This window comes from Oryzias latipes, chromosome 9 (genome assembly GCF_053564925.1).
Source record: "Oryzias latipes strain Hd-rR chromosome 9, Olatipes_Hd-rR_3.1".
In the NCBI taxonomy this organism is placed as follows: domain Eukaryota; kingdom Metazoa; phylum Chordata; class Actinopteri; order Beloniformes; family Adrianichthyidae; genus Oryzias; species Oryzias latipes.
This window is the reverse complement of record NC_136245.1, coordinates 35,743,660-35,764,756: the sequence shown is the minus strand read 5'-3', so window position 1 is coordinate 35,764,756 and position 21,097 is coordinate 35,743,660. Positions and strand designations below refer to the sequence as shown.

Sequence of the window (21,097 nt, the reverse complement as noted above, 5' to 3'; positions counted from 1 at the left end):
AGGAGACAAAATTGAAAATACAAGTTATCCAGGACGATGAGAGCCTAATTTTTGAATATGTAAGTCCATTTATTCTAATTTTTGAGTGTGGGGCGGATGATTCTGGCTTTCTGGACGGAGGGAAGGCCTATGCACTTGAAGTTCACCGCCTTTGGCGGTGAATTTCTAATCTTTAACCCCTGACAAGCTCGTGCCCCTTTGTCAGTCTGGTGCCAGGGTTTGAAACCCCACTCCCTGCCATGCTGTAGAAGAAAAGATTTTTTCTCAGACATGATGTTTTGGACTATACATACCTTCCAAGTCACCTAATCCTGAACCTAACCTCAGTGAAGAAGTAAGAAAAACCTATTCTGAGAGGATTTTTGGAGGACAAATGACTGAAGAGGAAAAAGAAAAATGTTTTGTGCAAGCTGGGTGATTTCCTTAACTGTCTGGACCTCATCTTGGTGAGGGGGTGTGTGCTCCCACTCCTAAAAACAATAGGTGAGACTATATTTCAAAGAGCCATAAAGCTACGGACAATTTCGGAAAAGCATGGATCCACAGCCATTCAGGAGCAAAACGAAGGCTAACTCCGCCCACCTGCTCTATTTAAGAGGACCTGCTTCTTCCAACTCACTCACTCACCTTGCAGCCCTGTCATACGGAGGCACAATTAAACAGAAGGCAATCAGACCCGGATTTTGGACAAAGGATTTTTATTCCATCCAAGCTCTCATGCACAAGGGATATACAAACAAAATGTGCTCAGTTCAGCATCTGAAGAAGGACCAGGAAGTCCGAAATATAATGCATTACTCTGGGCAACAAGTGATACCAGGAGGAGCCTGAAAAATATCCTGCAAAGAAAAGACAAGGCTACTTACCTGAGGAAATAGAGGAAATGTTCCTGCAAAGAAAAAAGAAGAGGAGACAAAATTGAAAATACAAGTTATCCAGGACGATGAGAGCCTAATTTTTGAATATGTAAGTCCATTTATTCTAATTTTTGAGTGTGGGGCGGATGATTCTGGCTTTCTGGACGGAGGGAAGGCCTATGCACTTGAAGTTCACCGCCTTTGGCGGTGAATTTCTAATCTTTAACCCCTGACAAGCTCGTGCCCCTTTGTCAGTCTGGTGCCAGGGTTTGAAACCCCACTCCCTGCCATGCTGTAGAAGAAAAGATTTTTTCTCAGACATGATGTTTTGGACTATACATACCTTCCAAGTCACCTAATCCTGAACCTAACCTCAGTGAAGAAGTAAGAAAAACCTATTCTGAGAGGATTTTTGGAGGACAAATGACTGAAGAGGAAAAAGAAAAATGTTTTGTGCAAGCTGGGTGATTTCCTTAACTGTCTGGACCTCATCTTGGTGAGGGGGGGTGTGCTCCCACTCCTAAAAACAATAGGTGAGACTATATTTCAAAGAGCCATAAAGCTACGGACAATTTCGGAAAAGCATGGATCCACAGCCATTCAGGAGCAAAACAAAGGCTAACTCCGCCCACCTGCTCTATTTAAGAGGACCTGCTTCTTCCAACTCACTCACTCACCTTGCAGCCCTGTCATACGGAGGCACAATTAAACAGAAGGCAATCAGACCCGGATTTTGGACAAAGGATTTTTATTCCATCCAAGCTCTCATGCACAAGGGATATACAAACAAAATGTGCTCAGTTCAGCATCTGAAGAAGGACCAGGAAGTCCGAAATATAATGCATTACTCTGGGCAACAAGTGATACCAGGAGGAGCCTGAAAAATATCCTGCAAAGAAAAGACAAGGCTACTTACCTGAGGAAATAGAGGAAATGTTCCTGCAAAGAAAAAAGAAGAGGAGACAAAATTGAAAATACAAGTTATCCAGGACGATGAGAGCCTAATTTTTGAATATGTAAGTCCATTTATTCTAATTTTTGAGTGTGGGGCGGATGATTCTGGCTTTCTGGACGGAGGGAAGGCCTATGCACTTGAAGTTCACCGCCTTTGGCGGTGAATTTCTAATCTTTAACCCCTGACAAGCTCGTGCCCCTTTGTCAGTCTGGTGCCAGGGTTTGAAACCCCACTCCCTGCCATGCTGTAGAAGAAAAGATTTTTTCTCAGACATGATGTTTTGGACTATACATACCTTCCAAGTCACCTAATCCTGAACCTAACCTCAGTGAAGAAGTAAGAAAAACCTATTCTGAGAGGATTTTTGGAGGACAAATGACTGAAGAGGAAAAAGAAAAATGTTTTGTGCAAGCTGGGTGATTTCCTTAACTGTCTGGACCTCATCTTGGTGAGGGGGGGTGTGCTCCCACTCCTAAAAACAATAGGTGAGACTATATTTCAAAGAGCCATAAAGCTACGGACAATTTCGGAAAAGCATGGATCCACAGCCATTCAGGAGCAAAACAAAGGCTAACTCCGCCCACCTGCTCTATTTAAGAGGACCTGCTTCTTCCAACTCACTCACTCACCTTGCAGCCCTGTCATACGGAGGCACAATTAAACAGAAGGCAATCAGACCCGGATTTTGGACAAAGGATTTTTATTCCATCCAAGCTCTCATGCACAAGGGATATACAAACAAAATGTGCTCAGTTCAGCATCTGAAGAAGGACCAGGAAGTCCGAAATATAATGCATTACTCTGGGCAACAAGTGATACCAGGAGGAGCCTGAAAAATATCCTGCAAAGAAAAGACAAGGCTACTTACCTGAGGAAATAGAGGAAATGTTCCTGCAAAGAAAAAAGAAGAGGAGACAAAATTGAAAATACAAGTTATCCAGGACGATGAGAGCCTAATTTTTGAATATGTAAGTCCATTTATTCTAATTTTTGAGTGTGGGGCGGATGATTCTGGCTTTCTGGACGGAGGGAAGGCCTATGCACTTGAAGTTCACCGCCTTTGGCGGTGAATTTCTAATCTTTAACCCCTGACAAGCTCGTGCCCCTTTGTCAGTCTGGTGCCAGGGTTTGAAACCCCACTCCCTGCCATGCTGTAGAAGAAAAGATTTTTTCTCAGACATGATGTTTTGGACTATACATACCTTCCAAGTCACCTAATCCTGAACCTAACCTCAGTGAAGAAGTAAGAAAAACCTATTCTGAGAGGATTTTTGGAGGACAAATGACTGAAGAGGAAAAAGAAAAATGTTTTGTGCAAGCTGGGTGATTTCCTTAACTGTCTGGACCTCATCTTGGTGAGGGGGGGTGTGCTCCCACTCCTAAAAACAATAGGTGAGACTATATTTCAAAGAGCCATAAAGCTACGGACAATTTCGGAAAAGCATGGATCCACAGCCATTCAGGAGCAAAACAAAGGCTAACTCCGCCCACCTGCTCTATTTAAGAGGACCTGCTTCTTCCAACTCACTCACTCACCTTGCAGCCCTGTCATACGGAGGCACAATTAAACAGAAGGCAATCAGACCCGGATTTTGGACAAAGGATTTTTATTCCATCCAAGCTCTCATGCACAAGGGATATACAAACAAAATGTGCTCAGTTCAGCATCTGAAGAAGGACCAGGAAGTCCGAAATATAATGCATTACTCTGGGCAACAAGTGATACCAGGAGGAGCCTGAAAAATATCCTGCAAAGAAAAGACAAGGCTACTTACCTGAGGAAATAGAGGAAATGTTCCTGCAAAGAAAAAAGAAGAGGAGACAAAATTGAAAATACAAGTTATCCAGGACGATGAGAGCCTAATTTTTGAATATGTAAGTCCATTTATTCTAATTTTTGAGTGTGGGGCGGATGATTCTGGCTTTCTGGACGGAGGGAAGGCCTATGCACTTGAAGTTCACCGCCTTTGGCGGTGAATTTCTAATCTTTAACCCCTGACAAGCTCGTGCCCCTTTGTCAGTCTGGTGCCAGGGTTTGAAACCCCACTCCCTGCCATGCTGTAGAAGAAAAGATTTTTTCTCAGACATGATGTTTTGGACTATACATACCTTCCAAGTCACCTGATCCTGAACCTAACCTCAGTGAAGAAGTAAGAAAAACCTATTCTGAGAGGATTTTTGGAGGACAAATGACTGAAGAGGAAAAAGAAAAATGTTTTGTGCAAGCTGGGTGATTTCCTTAACTGTCTGGACCTCATCTTGGTGAGGGGGGGTGTGCTCCCACTCCTAAAAACAATAGGTGAGACTATATTTCAAAGAGCCATAAAGCTACGGACAATTTCGGAAAAGCATGGATCCACAGCCATTCAGGAGCAAAACAAAGGCTAACTCCGCCCACCTGCTCTATTTAAGAGGACCTGCTTCTTCCAACTCACTCACTCACCTTGCAGCCCTGTCATACGGAGGCACAATTAAACAGAAGGCAATCAGACCCGGATTTTGGACAAAGGATTTTTATTCCATCCAAGCTCTCATGCACAAGGGATATACAAACAAAATGTGCTCAGTTCAGCATCTGAAGAAGGACCAGGAAGTCCGAAATATAATGCATTACTCTGGGCAACAAGTGATACCAGGAGGAGCCTGAAAAATATCCTGCAAAGAAAAGACAAGGCTACTTACCTGAGGAAATAGAGGAAATGTTCCTGCAAAGAAAAAAGAAGAGGAGACAAAATTGAAAATACAAGTTATCCAGGACGATGAGAGCCTAATTTTTGAATATGTAAGTCCATTTATTCTAATTTTTGAGTGTGGGGCGGATGATTCTGGCTTTCTGGACGGAGGGAAGGCCTATGCACTTGAAGTTCACCGCCTTTGGCGGTGAATTTCTAATCTTTAACCCCTAACCCTAACCCTAACCCTAACCCTAACAATACCTCTTTGAAGCTAACCGCCAACTTCAAAATTCCAAATATTATAAACTCATAGCAGACTCATTGCAACCACATACCCAGGTCACTCTCAGGAACATAATTCAAACACTATATACGAAAAAATACATAACGGCAAAACAACGCGATTTCCTCTTTGGACCTGACATCCCAAGACCCCGCTACTTTTACTTACTCCCCAAAATACATAAAGAACCCCCCACCTGGACGGTTCCCTTTGAAGTTCCTCCCGGCAGACCAATAATCTCCGACTGCAATAGTGCCACGTACCATATCTCCCAATACATCGACCATTTTCTAGGCCCCCTCTCCGTGCAACACCCAAGCTACATCAAAGATACCTACCATTTTCTGGACATTCTACGGCCCATGGTCGTCCCAAAATCATCCTTTCTCTTCACCATAGATGTAAACAGTCTTTATACCAACATAGACACTCATCTTGGCCTACGCACAGTTAATAACACATTTATTAAATATCCAAATCCCAAACGTCCGGACAAAGAATTATTACAACTAATTGAACTCTGTTTAAACAATAATGACTTCTTATTCAATAATCAATACTATCTTCAAATTACCGGGACGGCCATGGGCCAAAGGTTTGCCCCCTCTTACGCTAACCTTTACATGAGCGAGTGGGAGCAGGAAGCCTTAACCAAATGCCCAATTAAACCAACCCTCTACCTCCGATATCTGGACGATATATTTGGCATTTGGTCTCATTCCATCACCCAATTTACCGAATTCTTCAATATTTTAAATAACCATCATCCATCTATTAAACTCAAACATACCATTGACGCACATGAAATAAACTTCCTGGACACCACCGTCTTTCTCCAAGTCACCAACAGCACGCAATATACCCTACAGACTAAGGTTTATTTCAAGCCCACAGACACCCATTCACTACTTCATAAAACCAGTTATCATCCTAGGCATACATTTAAAGGTCTTATAAAATCACAAATCATCCGTTTTCATAGAATCTGCTCAAACCCCCTTGACTTTCACTCTGCCACCACCACCCTCTTTAAAAGTCTCAGAACCAGGGGCTATTCAAAACGCTTCCTCAGATCCATAAAGTCTTCCACTTTGGCTTCTCTTGCTCCCACCCGCTCTCAGACTACCCCCCCCCCCCCCCCCTGCCCAGGCCCCAGAATCTGAACCCCCAGATTCCTCCCTCTCTTCACATCCCCCCTGTCACACTCCACAATTGGTACCATTTGTATCTACGTTCTCACACAAAATAACAGGACTTCATCACATAATCAAGCAGAATTTCACCAACTCAAAGGCTCACCATCCTGCATTTAACAACCTCCAAATCATATCAGCATATCGAAAACATAAAAGCCTTAAGTCTCTCCTGGTCACGTCCCTTTACAGTGAACATAAAAACACACCCCAACCCCAATTGACCCATCATTTCAAATCCAGGAAAATCATCCACAATATTAGAACTGGCTCATCATATCCAATTTTAGCTTCACTACCTCTAGTCACGAGAAACGTAGTTTATATCATCACTTGCACCCTGTGCAATAAGCACTATATTGGAGAGACACAACATTCAATTCAAACCCGTCTTAATCAACATCTCTACAACATTAGGGCAGGACGACTTACCACCCACCTGGTTTCACACTTTACACTACACCCCTTAACTCATCTCATAATATCTGGACTGGAACACAATGACAGATGGACGTGTGGGCAGAGAAAGAGAGCAGAGAGAATTTGGATCCAAAGACTCGGGACGATGGCCCCGGGCGGCCTAAATGAGGATTGACCTCCCTGACTAGCCACACCGTTGCTTTCACTCCCCACCTATAAAACAACCTCTGCCCCCTTATTCGTTTTTTTTTTTTGTTTTGTTTTCTGTTAACCTACCCGGTGATGTACCAATAGATTATTTTAACCCCCTCCCCCCCCCCCCCCCCCCCCCCCCCCCCCAAATAAAAGTTGACTTTAAATTTTACTTCTAAGTACTATGGTGGCTTACACTTTTATTTTGGTGGACGATGCAATACCTAATTGTTCTATGTTGTATTTTTATTATTTATTAATGCATGCGACCCTAATCTTGCATGCTTTTATGTTTTTTTATGTGTGTTTTTAATCTTAGCACTTGCTTTTATCTTTAGCACTTTAAAATTTTAGCACTTTAAAATTTTAGCACTTATTTTCTAGCACTCACTATTGCATCCATCCACCTCTTAGCCACCTGTATCTCTTATTATTTAATTATCTCTAGGGCCCCAAAATTCCCCCCACACCCTTTTTTATTTTATTTTGCTTTTTCTCTATTTTTTCCCCCCCCTTTTTTATTTATTTATTTTTATTTTTATTTTTTATTTTATTTTATTTATTTTTTATTTTTATTTTTTTTTATTATGAAGTTGTTTAAATAGAACTCCAGTTCACAGTACTCCACGGGTTCCCAGTGGCACTATATGGAAATTACTGGCCTGCCACTCTGAAAACCCAGGATCAAATCCAGCATAGAACCTCCATTTGTTTTAAAACCACAATGTCAGCCAGTTGGCCAGTGCATACAAGTATACCCCTAACTCCTAACCCCAACCCTAAAACCCAACCCTAACCCCGCCCGTGCCACTGTGCTGACCACTGGAAATAAATAGCTGAAGCCAACTAACATCCATCTGTCTTGAAATAACCTCATTTATCATGAAATTTTAAATGTATTTATTTTCACTCTTCTTATGCCACTCACCACATTACCATCTGGGACTTAACTTTGTTCTTTCTTTTAAAGAAAAGGACATGGGTTCCTGGGTGGGATTCGATCCCAGGCTTTTTGGCTGCTGCTCCTCTGCCTAACTGGATGAGCTAACCACACTGGCAAGAAGCAGCACTTCTCTTTAATAGCACTCTTATGAATCTGGCTCACGCCCCCAACCCTTAACCAATCAGTTAAGGACACATCATTTAAACCACCACTAGGATCTACCAAGACACCCCGTGACTTGTCACATGGGCCTCTTTAACCAATCAACTTAGGACACAGCATCCTTACTGAGGATTTGAACCTCCTTCCCTCCAAAATGTATACTATACTCTTGCTCCATAGGCCTTCCCTCCCAGTGGGAGGGACTATCTTCCCCTCCCAAGAGTATATAGACTGACTCTTGGACCTGAGTCATTAACCCCTGAAGAAGCAACTTGGTTGCGAAACGTTGGGATCTCTGCTCTGGTGTGTATAACCCATAACATTGTGTTTGCTAGCCTCTTATTTGGGGTAATTTTCCCCAACTTTTTTTTTTTTTAAATTTTAAATTAGTTTTTAAACTCTTTTTGATTAAAAGGACCCTTTTTTTTAGTTAAATAAAAGTATAGTGTGATTTTCATGGTGGAGGGCTCCAACAGCCCTGGCTGTTAAATTAAGGAGTTCATTATGGATTTTTTTCCTTTTTTTTACACCTAATACGGAGCACCTACCTCTCGCTGACTTTCGGATGTGTGCCTAAACAAATCTGTTTTTTTCTCCGTCCTACTGGAGCACCACACTTGCCACCGAACCAGTACCTCTTCTGAAGGACTTCAGCTTCCCTCCTCCCTGGGGGGAGCAGAATATTGGAGAGACACCAACCCTTGGAGTATCCACCCACAGGTTAAATTGGGTTCCCACTGGAACTGGACTCTACAGCTACAGAGACAACCTCCAGCGGCAGCCAGGTAGGAGCCTTATCCACCATGACGCACTTCAATGGTTTTACCCACCAGAGTAGGGCAGACTCAGGTCCACACCCTCCCCCACAACCCCTTATGTCATTACACACCCAAAAACCACCAACATTACTTAATCACCCACCAGATCCACAGACTAGAGCCACCAGTAAACAATATTTTAAACTTATCCAAGCCATTCACCATAAAAACATAATGGACACTGCACAAGCCACTCATACAGTTCCACCTGGTATGATGCGCCAAGTCACCCGCCTAACAAACTTTATTAAACCATCTACCCCTACAGAAGACACCTACAAAAAAATCCACAGTAATACAGCCCAGTGGATGCAAAACACTATTCTCATATTACAGCAACATTACTCTCTGGCAATAAACTCTTTTCCAACCAATGCATTTAATCCATTAGCCCTACAGATAGCCATCGGCTGGGCCCGAAAGCGATACGGGCCCAAATTGACTTCAGGAACTCTCATCTCTGTCAACACCATCCTTCAGACAAAACCATCTTCTGGTGGCTGCGATGTCCAACCCCCAACTCCGCGGGACTTGGAGAATTTTCCGCCTTTGCCTGCAGCCAAAGCACCCCAGACGCTGGTACATTTCTTCAGGCCTCTTTCCTCACCAATATCCTCATGCCATCAGAACAATTTAACTGTTGAGCCATCACATGCTTCCAAACTCACTCCTAACAGGCAACCACCAGCTAGAAGTGGACCTATAAAAGTCTCAACCTCTCTTCTACCAGCCTCTTCAGCAACCCCCAGTACGCTGCCTCAATCTCTTATTAAGGGAGCAACTCTGATGTCTCCACCATCATCTATCCCTTCCTTATTTCCTACTATCACCCCCAGGCCACAAAGAACCTCAGAGATTCCCAGGAAAGACTCCTCAACCCAGGAGGCCCACCCTGAAGAAAACTCCATGGTTCCCTCCATTTCTATACCCTCTGTCTCATTTAACCAGACACTTCAACCTGGCTCCAAGGTGGCGTTTCCGCTCCTAGCACAGGTACATCCACCTCCACGCCCACCCATGCAAATCCAAACTTCACAACCTATTCTTTTGAAACTACATTCAAATGTTTCAGTATTCACTTCTGATGAAATTTGTCCATCTTCTCAGCAGTCTGACGGGACCGGCTCCCCAGGCTATCCGGCTGGGCGGCGCACTCCCTCCCTAAAAAACACACCCCTGCAAGGGGAGGAGTCGGCAAAAATGATGAGAGGGAATGTGGAGGTCAAACAAGACCACCAAACAACCCACTCTGAGCCCTCCTCAACCAATCGGGTTGGGACGACGCTGCCCAGCTATGTCCCAGATCAGTCCACCTTGGTTCCCCTTCCTTCTTTGGAACCAACCTCACTACTAGACCTTTCAAACATGGATGACTCTCCTCACCAGTTTTCTTCTCGGCCCCCACAGACCCCTACACCTTCGTCTCCTCATACTTCTTCTTGTGAACCAACTCCGGCTCCTCCTTCTTATTCTGATCCTCCACATCCCCCTGGATCAGACACTTCACCTATAGTGGAGGGCTCATACTTACAGGACAACATTTCGCAACAAGACCCCATTTCTGTCTACCAAAGGACCCTTGGCCCCGTGACCACGGAACCCAGGCCTAACCCATCATTTTTCACCTCCCCATTTAGTCCAACCACTCCAAAGCTCTTTGCCCCCACTTACCATCAAGCACGCTCCAACCGCAAAATTCAGTCTTGGTCTTTTAAGCCGCGGAAACCAGTCCTGATTCTGGGGGACTCAAACATTAACAGGATTCCTCCACACAACTACAGCCAGATTCAACTGGACAGTTATCCTGGGGCCACGATCTATCATTTTCTAAAGGTTTGTGAAAAGACCCCCCCAAACCCACAGGTTAAAATAGTTATATTCTCCGTGGGAATTAATAATAAGGATCAGGACCCCAAGCAAACCTCCATCAAACAATTGAAGGGCCTCTTCCGCCAGGCTAAGTCGACCTTCCCTAATGCAGACCTTTACTTTCCCATCATGAACTTTTCGTCCCACCTAAGCCCAGTTCAACGCAACAATCTTAAGCTCATCAATAACACCATGACCATAACGGTTCCTTTCCTCACAGAAATCCCCCATGATACATTCCATACGGAGAAGGACAACATACATTGGACCTCTGAAACAGCCAACCTCATTTTTCACAACTGGATCCAGCAATTAAATTTACATTAAATTCACAGGCCCAACCGGTACCTCACACCCCTACACACCCAGAGTGGGACCTGGGCTGGGAATCCCAATCCTCAATTCTCAATCTGTCCACCCTCTTCACACCTTCAGCTTCTCAACGCCATCTTCTTGAAAGGGGGCTCACTTTTGTCCCTCGACCCATCCACTTTGATCGGGAGGAACTTCAGAGAGACCTCTGTCTCTACCACAGGAGACTCAAACTCATTGACCACTTTTCCAACAGCCCTACTGCCTATCAACATATCCCATTCACACACCCTTCCAATTGGGAACCGCACGACTCTGGTCTTCATCCCCATACACTTAGACTACTTCAGACTGACCGGAGGACCCTAGCACGCTACCATTTCCCGGCAGATGTCTCAGACAATCTATGTGGGGAGGAGCGCAGGGCCCTCACCCAAATCATTCGCAACCCCAATATCATCATCAAACCAGCAGATAAAGGTTCCAAAATTGTAATCATGGACCGGCAACAATACCTCTTTGAAGCTAACCGCCAACTTCAAAATTCCAAATATTATAAACTCATAGCAGACTCATTGCAACCACATACCCAGGTCACTCTCAGGAACATAATTCAAACACTATATACGAAAAAATACATAACGGCAAAACAACGCGATTTCCTCTTTGGACCTGACATCCCAAGACCCCGCTACTTTTACTTACTCCCCAAAATACATAAAGAACCCCCCACCTGGACGGTTCCCTTTGAAGTTCCTCCCGGCAGACCAATAATCTCCGACTGCAATAGTGCCACGTACCATATCTCCCAATACATCGACCATTTTCTAGGCCCCCTCTCCGTGCAACACCCAAGCTACATCAAAGATACCTACCATTTTCTGGACATTCTACGGCCCATGGTCGTCCCAAAATCATCCTTTCTCTTCACCATAGATGTAAACAGTCTTTATACCAACATAGACACTCATCTTGGCCTACGCACAGTTAATAACACATTTATTAAATATCCAAATCCCAAACGTCCGGACAAAGAATTATTACAACTAATTGAACTCTGTTTAAACAATAATGACTTCTTATTCAATAATCAATACTATCTTCAAATTACCGGGACGGCCATGGGCCAAAGGTTTGCCCCCTCTTACGCTAACCTTTACATGAGCGAGTGGGAGCAGGAAGCCTTAACCAAATGCCCAATTAAACCAACCCTCTACCTCCGATATCTGGACGATATATTTGGCATTTGGTCTCATTCCATCACCCAATTTACCGAATTCTTCAATATTTTAAATAACCATCATCCATCTATTAAACTCAAACATACCATTGACGCACATGAAATAAACTTCCTGGACACCACCGTCTTTTTCCAAGTCACCAACAGCACGCAATATACCCTACAGACTAAGGTTTATTTCAAGCCCACAGACACCCATTCACTACTTCATAAAACCAGTTATCATCCTAGGCATACATTTAAAGGTCTTATAAAATCACAAATCATCCGTTTTCATAGAATCTGCTCAAACCCCCTTGACTTTCACTCTGCCACCACCACCCTCTTTAAAAGTCTCAGAACCAGGGGCTATTCAAAACGCTTCCTCAGATCCATAAAGTCTTCCACTTTGGCTTCTCTTGCTCCCACCCGCTCTCAGACTACCCCCCCCCCCCCCTGCCCAGGCCCCAGAATCTGAACCCCCAGATTCCTCCCTCTCTTCACATCCCCCCTGTCACACTCCACAATTGGTACCATTTGTATCTACGTTCTCACACAAAATAACAGGACTTCATCACATAATCAAGCAGAATTTCACCAACTCAAAGGCTCACCATCCTGCATTTAACAACCTCCAAATCATATCAGCATATCGAAAACATAAAAGCCTTAAGTCTCTCCTGGTCACGTCCCTTTACAGTGAACATAAAAACACACCCCAACCCCAATTGACCCATCATTTCAAATCCAGGAAAATCATCCACAATATTAGAACTGGCTCATCATATCCAATTTTAGCTTCACTACCTCTAGTCATGAGAAACGTAGTTTATATCATCACTTGCACCCTGTGCAATAAGCACTATATTGGAGAGACACAACATTCAATTCAAACCCGTCTTAATCAACATCTCTACAACATTAGGGCAGGACGACTTACCACCCACCTGGTTTCACACTTTACACTACACCCCTTAACTCATCTCATAATATCTGGACTGGAACACAATGACAGATGGACGTGTGGGCAGAGAAAGAGAGCAGAGAGAATTTGGATCCAAAGACTCGGGACGATGGCCCCGGGCGGCCTAAATGAGGATTGACCTCCCTGACTAGCCACACCGTTGCTTTCACTCCCCACCTATAAAACAACCTCTGCCCCCTTATTCGTTTTTTTTTTTTTTTTTGTTTTCTGTTAACCTACCCGGTGATGTACCAATAGATTATTTTAACCCCCTTTCCCCCCCCCCCCCCCCCAAATAAAAGTTGACTTTAAATTTTACTTCTAAGTACTATGGTGGCTTACACTTTTATTTTGGTGGACGATGCAATACCTAATTGTTCTATGTTGTATTTTTATTATTTATTAATGCATGCGACCCTAATCTTGCATGCTTTTATGTTTTTTTATGTGTGTTTTTAATCTTAGCACTTGCTTTTATCTTTAGCACTTTAAAATTTTAGCACTTTAAAATTTTAGCACTTATTTTCTAGCACTCACTATTGCATCCATCCACCTCTTAGCCACCTGTATCTCTTATTATTTAATTATCTCTAGGGCCCCAAAATTCCCCCCACACCCTTTTTTATTTTATTTTGCTTTTTCTCTATTTTTTCCCCCCCTTTTTTATTTATTTATTTTTATTTTTATTTTTTATTTTTTATTTTTATTTTTTTATTTTTATTTTTTTTTTATTATGAAGTTGTTTAAATAGAACTCCACTTCACAGTACTCCACGGGTTCCCAGTGGCACTATATGGAAATTACTGGCCTGCCACTCTGAAAACCCAGGATCAAATCCAGCATAGAACCTCCATTTGTTTTAAAACCACAATGTCAGCCAGTTGGCCAGTGCATACAAGTATACCCCTAACTCCTAACCCCAACCCTAAAACCCAACCCTAACCCTAACCCCTAACCCTAACCCTTCTCTAGTGCATCTACTAAAATTGGAACGATACAGAGAAGATTAGCATGGCCCCTGCGCAAGGATGACACGCAAATTCGTGAAGCGTTCCTCATTTAGACCAGCATCCCCAAATCTACAAACACAGACTTTGATTGACGGCAATGCTAGAAATTGGGCCTTCACTACCGTTCTCATCCTCAGAGAGCATTATCAAAAGAACATTGACTCTGAAATGCAAAAGCTCACCCAGTTCCCTTCACCGGACTGGAGAGGCCCCTTTGAAATAGCCACAACGTGGGCGAAACGTAATTTAGGCAGACGCCTGAGACAGGATACAATAGACCGTGCCCAGGCGGTCATCATTGCCAGGACGACAGAAACAGCACCTCCTGCTCCTCTTCCTGCTGCTGCCGTTTCTTCTCTCCCAACGCAGACAGCTGACCAGACAGCAGAAGAGGACCCACATGCTGTGATTGAGCTGGCTCCATCATCACCTCCAGTGAACCAGCCTCCCTCCACGAGACCACCGAGCTCAGCTGCAGCACGGCCACCCCCTTCACCACAAAGCAGCAGTCATCAGATCACCACGATCGCCCAAATCCACGCAGCGCCTCCACCTGCGCCAATCTCCCGGGTTTCAGTGGAGACCATGACAGAACCACAACAGGAGGACTGGTCACCTCTGTTTGACCTTGAGGAGGCAAGTGAAACAGAACTTTCTCCTCCCACATCCCCGTCTCGTCTTTCTCCTGTAATCCCTCTTCCACCACGCATAAATCGCTCTCAAATAAGCTCTACGGCAGAAAGTGTCGTACGAGTTCTCGACATGCAGAAGGCTGACTCTGAAGCCGAAGAGGAAATCACTCTGGAGCCAGAACCAGCAGATGAGCAGATCACAGCGCTGAGCCAGAGAAAAGGAAGCCAACGCCCCCCTCACAGAGAAGGGAGTCCTCCTCCTCCTCCCATCCAAACCAGCACCATGGAGAGCAGAGGGTACCACACACTCACCCCTGCCACTCTCTCCAAGCTGAGATCCAGCGTGCAATCTCGCCTAGCCATCGAGCGAGCAGAGCAGACGACAACTTCTGTAGCAGAAATGCAGGTGTGTGCTCCAACACGACACGACAACACGCCCCGCAAATTTACAGAGTGGCACCTGCACATACAACAGAAGAAGGTCATCATAGGAGACTCAAACATCAGCCGCCTTCCACCTTTTAAAGGTGGAAATGTACAATTGGACAGTTTTCCTGGCGCCAGATGGCATCATGCAGAATTTCTCCTGAAGACGGCCACCTTCCAGACGGAACCAGAGGTTCTCCTGCTATCCTTCGGCCTCAACAACAGATCCCAGAGGGATAAAAAAGCTCCAGTGAAAGAGATGATCAAAGCCCTGACTGTAGCAGGACAGAGATTCCCAGACGCCACGATCTTCGTCCCTCACGTCAGTTTTTCACCTCACCTTTCACCAGATGAAAAAGTCGTCCTTATCCATTTAAATCAACACATCCAAGAACTGACAGACTACATCCCCCCACTCAGTGGCTTCTTTGAGACCCAAACTGACAGCATCCACTGGACGGCAGCTACCGCGAAGAGGATTCTGGAACACTGGGCTTCGTGGTTAAACTGAAGCTCCCTCTAAGCCTCTCACAGAGGGAGGGGAAAGATGGAGTCATGAATCTATGTGATAACTTTGTTCTTTCTCTTACACAGCTTTCCCTGCTGAGCAGAGGTCTTACTTTCATCCCTTCCAAATGTAACAGTAAGAATTTGACCTTTCAATCCAGACATGATTTACAGGAGTACCATCGCAGAATTAAGTTAACTGTTCACTATAAGGACAAAAGCAGCATCCAACCTCAGCCATTCACACTGAAATCTGACCGGACACCCCCATCTGCTACTCTCCCACCACAAATTAACCGTTTAATAGACCAGGATATTTCATACTTTGAGAATGATTTTAAAATCATTCATAACACTACAAATTTGAATGGGGAGGAAACCAAAGCTTTGAAAGAATTAGCCCAAAATAATGATATAGTTATTAAGCCAGCTGATAAGGGCAGTCTAACAGTAATTATGGATAAAAAAGATTATTTATATGAAGGTTACAGACAGTTAAATGATGTAACCTATTATCATAAACTCAATAAACCCATTTATTTAGATACAATCCCCCTAGTAGATACAATTATTAATAATTTACTGAAAAAGAAATTTATAAATAAAAAACAAAAAACTTACCTGCAGGGCAACTCGCAACCGAGGCCCAGACGGTTTTATATGTTACCCAAAATCCATAAAGATCCCCAAAAATGGACCGTTCCATCTAAAATTCCTCCTGGCAGACCCATTGTTTCAGACTGTGAGAGTGAAACCTATTATACAGCAGAATATTTGGACTTTTTTCTGAATCCGTTATCTAATAAACATGACAATTACCTTAAAGATACATATCATTTTATTGAAAAAATTAAACAGCTAGTAATCCCAGCAGACTCTTTTCTTTTCACTATGGATATTGATAGCTTATATACCAATATTGACCACAAAGAGGGCATTGATAGTATTAAAAGAATCTTTCATAAATACCCAGACAAAAAACGACCAGATAAAGAACTTCTCCAATTATTAGAGATTAATCTAAACAGAAATGATTTTGAATTTAATGGAGAATTTTTTGTTCAAATTAAGGGCACAGTTATGGGCAAAAAATTTGCACCGGCTTATGCCAACATATTCATGGCAGAATGGGAATCCTCTGCACTACAGAAATGTGCTTTAAAGCCGCTCTGTTATTACAGGTACCTCGACGACATCTGGGGCGTTTGGACGCACTCTGAGCAGGAGTTTGGAACCTTCCTGGGGACTCTCAACAGCCACAACCCTTCCATCAAACTCAAATCAACATGCCACGCCTCTTCAGTCGACTTTCTAGACACAACCACATTTAAGGGAAGTGACTTTCACACCACACACAAATTGGACATTAAAGTTTATTTTAAACCCACAGACACACATGCACTGTTACATAAAACCAGTTTTCATCCCAAACACACATTTGCAGTTCTGGTTAAATCCCAGCTGCTCCGCTTCCACAGAATCTGCACCCAACAGGCAGACTTAAAAAGGCCACCAAAATTCTTTTTTCTGCATTATACACAAGGGGTTATTCCCGCTCCTTTCTAAGAAAATGTTTTAAGTCATTTCAACAAATTAAACCTATTGATACAGCCCCCCTTCTACCCATTGTCACAACACATTCGGCAGCCACGTGCAGGATGGTGAAAGTCCTCAGGAGGAACTTCCGGGATCTGGTTCAGAGCCAGGGGCTGCTCGAGGAGCACAGATTTCTGCCAGCCTACAGGAGAAACAAAAATCTTAAGGACATTTTAATTAGAGCCAAACTTCCTCCCCCTACACAACCAAAATCCAGAGCACTCACCTCTTTTTTCAAACATTTGGATTGGATTTGCAGCCACCACAACAAAAATGTGTTTCCGTCTCTATGCAGGGGGAGCCCCCACTCTCAAAACTGCATTTATATTATCTCCTGCTCCACCTGTGGGATACAGTACGTTGGGGAGACTAGAAAAACACTCTCTTAGTTAAATTCCCCCAACACAGACACAACATCACAAAACACAAAAACACAGACACTTACCTGGTACAACATTTCATTTCCCACGGATGGGATTCAGTCAGAGCAACAGCCGTGCAGACGAATCCCAGATGGTCAACCTTTGAGAGAAGAAGACATGAGAGAAATTGGATTTCCAAATTAGACACCCTCCATCCTAGAGGCCTGAATGAGAAAAAAAAAACAAAAAAAAAAAACACCATTATTCTAATTAGAGACACTTAACCGCTCTTCCCCATTTCGGCCAGCAGAGGGAGTTGCTAAACAGTCCCTCTCCATCACCAGATTTTTTCACCCCCTGTAAATTATTTTTCCAGAATCTATTCTCATATGGCCTTGCCCCAAAGATTTTTAATCCTAATCCTAACCAAATTGAACCTGAGAGCCCTAAACCTAATTAGATTGTGATTGAATAAAATAATTGATTTCATATTACCCAGAGGGGAGAGCGAGATCTGCGTGGGGACAGAAATGGTCCGTGCACGAGGGCTCCGGGCGTATAGCTTGGAACCCTCACCCCAACCCTAACACCTAACCCTAACCCTAACCCTAACCCTAACCCATCTCCATATAGCCCTGCCCAAAGATTTCTGCCCCTAAACCTAACCGTCTCTGACTGGAAGGCCCTAAGCCTAATCAGATTGTGAGAATTAGATTCAACACAAAAAATACTAAATTTTAAATATTCTATATGGTCTGGAGAGGAGGGCGAGATCTGAGTGGAGACAGAAATGGTCTGTACATATGGGGGTTCCAGGTTTACAGCGTGGAGCTCTCGCCCCAACCCTAACACCTAACTCGTCTGAACCTTCTGCTTCTCCGCAGGGTCTCTGTCTCTCTTCTCTCCCCCCAAATCACTTCTTTCTATTTTTTAAAAATTGAATATTGCCATGTTCTTTATTTTCATGACTGCAATTTAAAACTAACATCTATCACATCTTTTTCTTTTAAAGGGATTACTCTCACCTTTGCCACTGCAGCCTTAATTATATTGGATAAAAAACAATACTCTAGTTCATTTTTTGGTTATCACTGTTACATTAAGAACAATATACAATAAATGCATAGTTGAATGTTTTTTTACACAGAACACAGTGATTGATCCTGTGCAGAATTTCCATAGCGTTGTAATTTATTATATTCACTTACTATTTTTTTTGCATTCAATTCTTGAAAATGTAATGTTTAAATATATTGTTCATTTATTTACAATACTCTTTAAAATGTTGAGATTTTTTTATATAAAAAAAGTTTAATTTTATGTGAAATTACAAATGTTCGTATGCATTTGAATGCAACGCTCCGAGCCTTCATGACCCAGCGACCTGTGAAGGAAACATTCTGCCCAGCAACGCCTCCGGATTGGATGAGCAGCCCAGGTGCAGGATGGGACATGGTCCGCCATCTTACAAACAGTTGCTTCCAACACTGTGAGGAAGCGCACGCTCGGAGCTGTTCTTCGTGTGTATGCCTACTTACATGTTTATTGTTGATAAGCCAGCCTGAAGAAAATTTATTTTGATCGAAACGTTGCAACCTTGGCTTGTATTATTTTTTTATTAAACCGAAGTTGATCGGTAAATCACGTTTCCTAGTTTATTATTAGCATAGCCTCCCAGTATTAGCATAGCTTCTTAGCCACGTGTGACGGAGGTACCTTCTGCAACGGGCCGAACTAAACCAGGACCACAGTAAGCCATGCCACCGCGCCCACACGACGACGGATGGATACTGGTGCAGTCCAGAGGAGGCAGACGGAGGGAACGGGCCTATGAACGCGACAGGCCACAGAACAGACGTGCAGCTGCAGATTTTCCCAGCTACCCACGCCGAGACGGACGCCGATCCTATGCGGACGTCACCAGAGAGGGAGCCCATTTTCTGGAGCCGACCTTCTACGGCAGACAGCAGGTGAGACATCGCCCTGCACCGCAGCCGTTCTATAGCGGGCCGCGCTACCCATTTCAAGATGGCGCTCGGCGTGCGCCAAGACCTAGGCCACGCGGTCCCTCCAACCAAAATGGCAACTACGTCTTTGTACCAGCAGGTGCTCGGAATGAAGCCCCCCCCACAGGGTACAGTCTAATGACCCTGATTTTACAGAGAAGGTGCGTGTAATGAACAGACTGATTAAAGCTGTACACCACCTCACCAATGTGTCCAGAGAGGCTCATCCTCCCTCCCTGGACAAAATAACAAACAATCTAGCTACAATTATCAAACCAGCATCCCCAAATCTACAAACACAGACTTTGATTGACGGCAATGCTAGAAATTGGGCCTTCACTACCGTTCTCATCCTCAGAGAGCATTATCAAAAGAACATTGACTCTGAAATGCAAAAGCTCACCCAGTTTCCTTCACCGGACTGGAGAGGCCCCTTTGAAATAGCCACAACGTGGGCGAAACGTAATTTAGGCAGACGCCTGAGACAGGATACAATAGACCGTGCCCAGGCGGTCATCATTGCCAGGACGACAGAAACAGCACCTCCTGCTCCTCTTCCTGCTGCTGCCGTTTCTTCTCTCCCAACGCAGACAGCTGACCAGACAGAAGAGGAGGACCCACATGCTGTGATTGAGCTGGCTCCATCATCACCTCCAGTGAACCAGCCTCCCTCCACGAGACCACAGAGCCCAGCTGCAGCACGGCCACCCCCTTCACCACAAAGCAGCAGTCAGCAGATCACCACCATCGCCCAAATCCACGCAGCGCCTCCACCTGCGCCAATCTCCCGGGTTTCAGTGGAGACCATGACAGAACCACAACAGGAGGACTGGTCACCTCTGTTTGACCTGGAGGAGGCAAGTGAAACAGAACTTTCTCCTCCGACATCCCCATCTCGTCTTTCTCCTGTAATCCCTCTTCCACCACGCATAAATCGCTCTCAAATAAGCTCTACGGCAGAAAGTGTCGTACGAGTTCTCGACATGCAGAAGGCTGACTCTGAAGCCGAAGAGGAAATCACTCTGGAGCCAGAACCAGCAGATGAGCAGATCACAGCGCTGAGCCAGAGAAAAGGAAGCCAACGCTCCCCCCACAGAGAAGGGAGTCCTCCTCCTCCTCCCATCCAAACCAGCACCATGGAGAGCAGAGGGTACCACACACTCACCCCTGCCACTCTCTCCAAGCTGAGATCCAGCGTGCAATCTCGCCTAGCCATCGAGCGAGCAGAGCAGACGACAACTTCTGCAGCAGAAATGCAGGTGTGTGCTCCAACACGACACGACAACACGCCCCGCAAATTTACAGAGTGGCACCTGCACATACAACAGAAGAAGGTCATCATAGGAGACTCAAACATCAGCCGCCTTCCACCTTTTAAAGGTGGAAATGTACAATTGGACAGTTTTCCTGGCGCCAGATGGCATCATGCAGAATTTCTCCTGAAGACGGCCACCTTCCAGACGGAACCAGAGGTTCTCCTGCTATCCTTCGGCCTCAACAACAGATCCCAGAGGGATAAAAAAGCTCCAGTGAAAGAGATGATCAAAGCCCTGACTGTAGCAGGACAGAGATTCCCAGACGCCACGATCTTCGTCCCTCACGTCAGTTTTTCACCTCACCTTTCACCAGATGAAAAAGCCGTCCTTATCCATTTAAATCAACACATCCAAGAACTGACAGACTACATCCCCCCACT

General features: G+C 44.3%; 1 protein-coding gene, 1 long non-coding RNA gene and 1 other non-coding gene across 4 annotated transcripts; 2 read left to right on the top strand and 1 right to left on the bottom strand.

Moving 5' to 3' along the window:
* The first annotated feature begins 6,712 nt into the window (after window positions 1-6,712).
* On the top strand, window positions 6,713-19,036 carry LOC144994645 (uncharacterized). Its single transcript, XM_078953455.1, has 2 exons — window positions 6,713-9,491; window positions 9,606-19,036. The coding sequence occupies exons 1-2, from the start codon at window positions 8,484-8,486 to the stop codon at window positions 10,692-10,694; spliced, it is 2,097 nt and encodes a 698-aa protein (XP_078809581.1). The 5' UTR covers window positions 6,713-8,483; the 3' UTR covers window positions 10,695-19,036.
* On the top strand, window positions 13,823-13,925 carry LOC144994654 (U6 spliceosomal RNA). The gene has a single exon (XR_013658256.1). It is a non-coding gene; the product is annotated as a U6 spliceosomal RNA (small nuclear RNA).
* On the bottom strand, window positions 16,400-21,014 carry LOC144994647 (uncharacterized). 2 transcript variants are annotated; one of them, XR_013658249.1, is made up of 4 exons: window positions 19,805-21,014; window positions 17,479-17,555; window positions 17,260-17,402; window positions 16,400-17,175 (listed from the first exon to the last, which is right to left on the bottom strand). It is a non-coding gene; the product is annotated as an uncharacterized LOC144994647 (long non-coding RNA). The 2 variants fall into 2 exon arrangements; XR_013658250.1 differs by having other exon boundaries at window positions 17,260-17,376.
* Window positions 21,015-21,097: the final 83 nt, after the last annotated feature.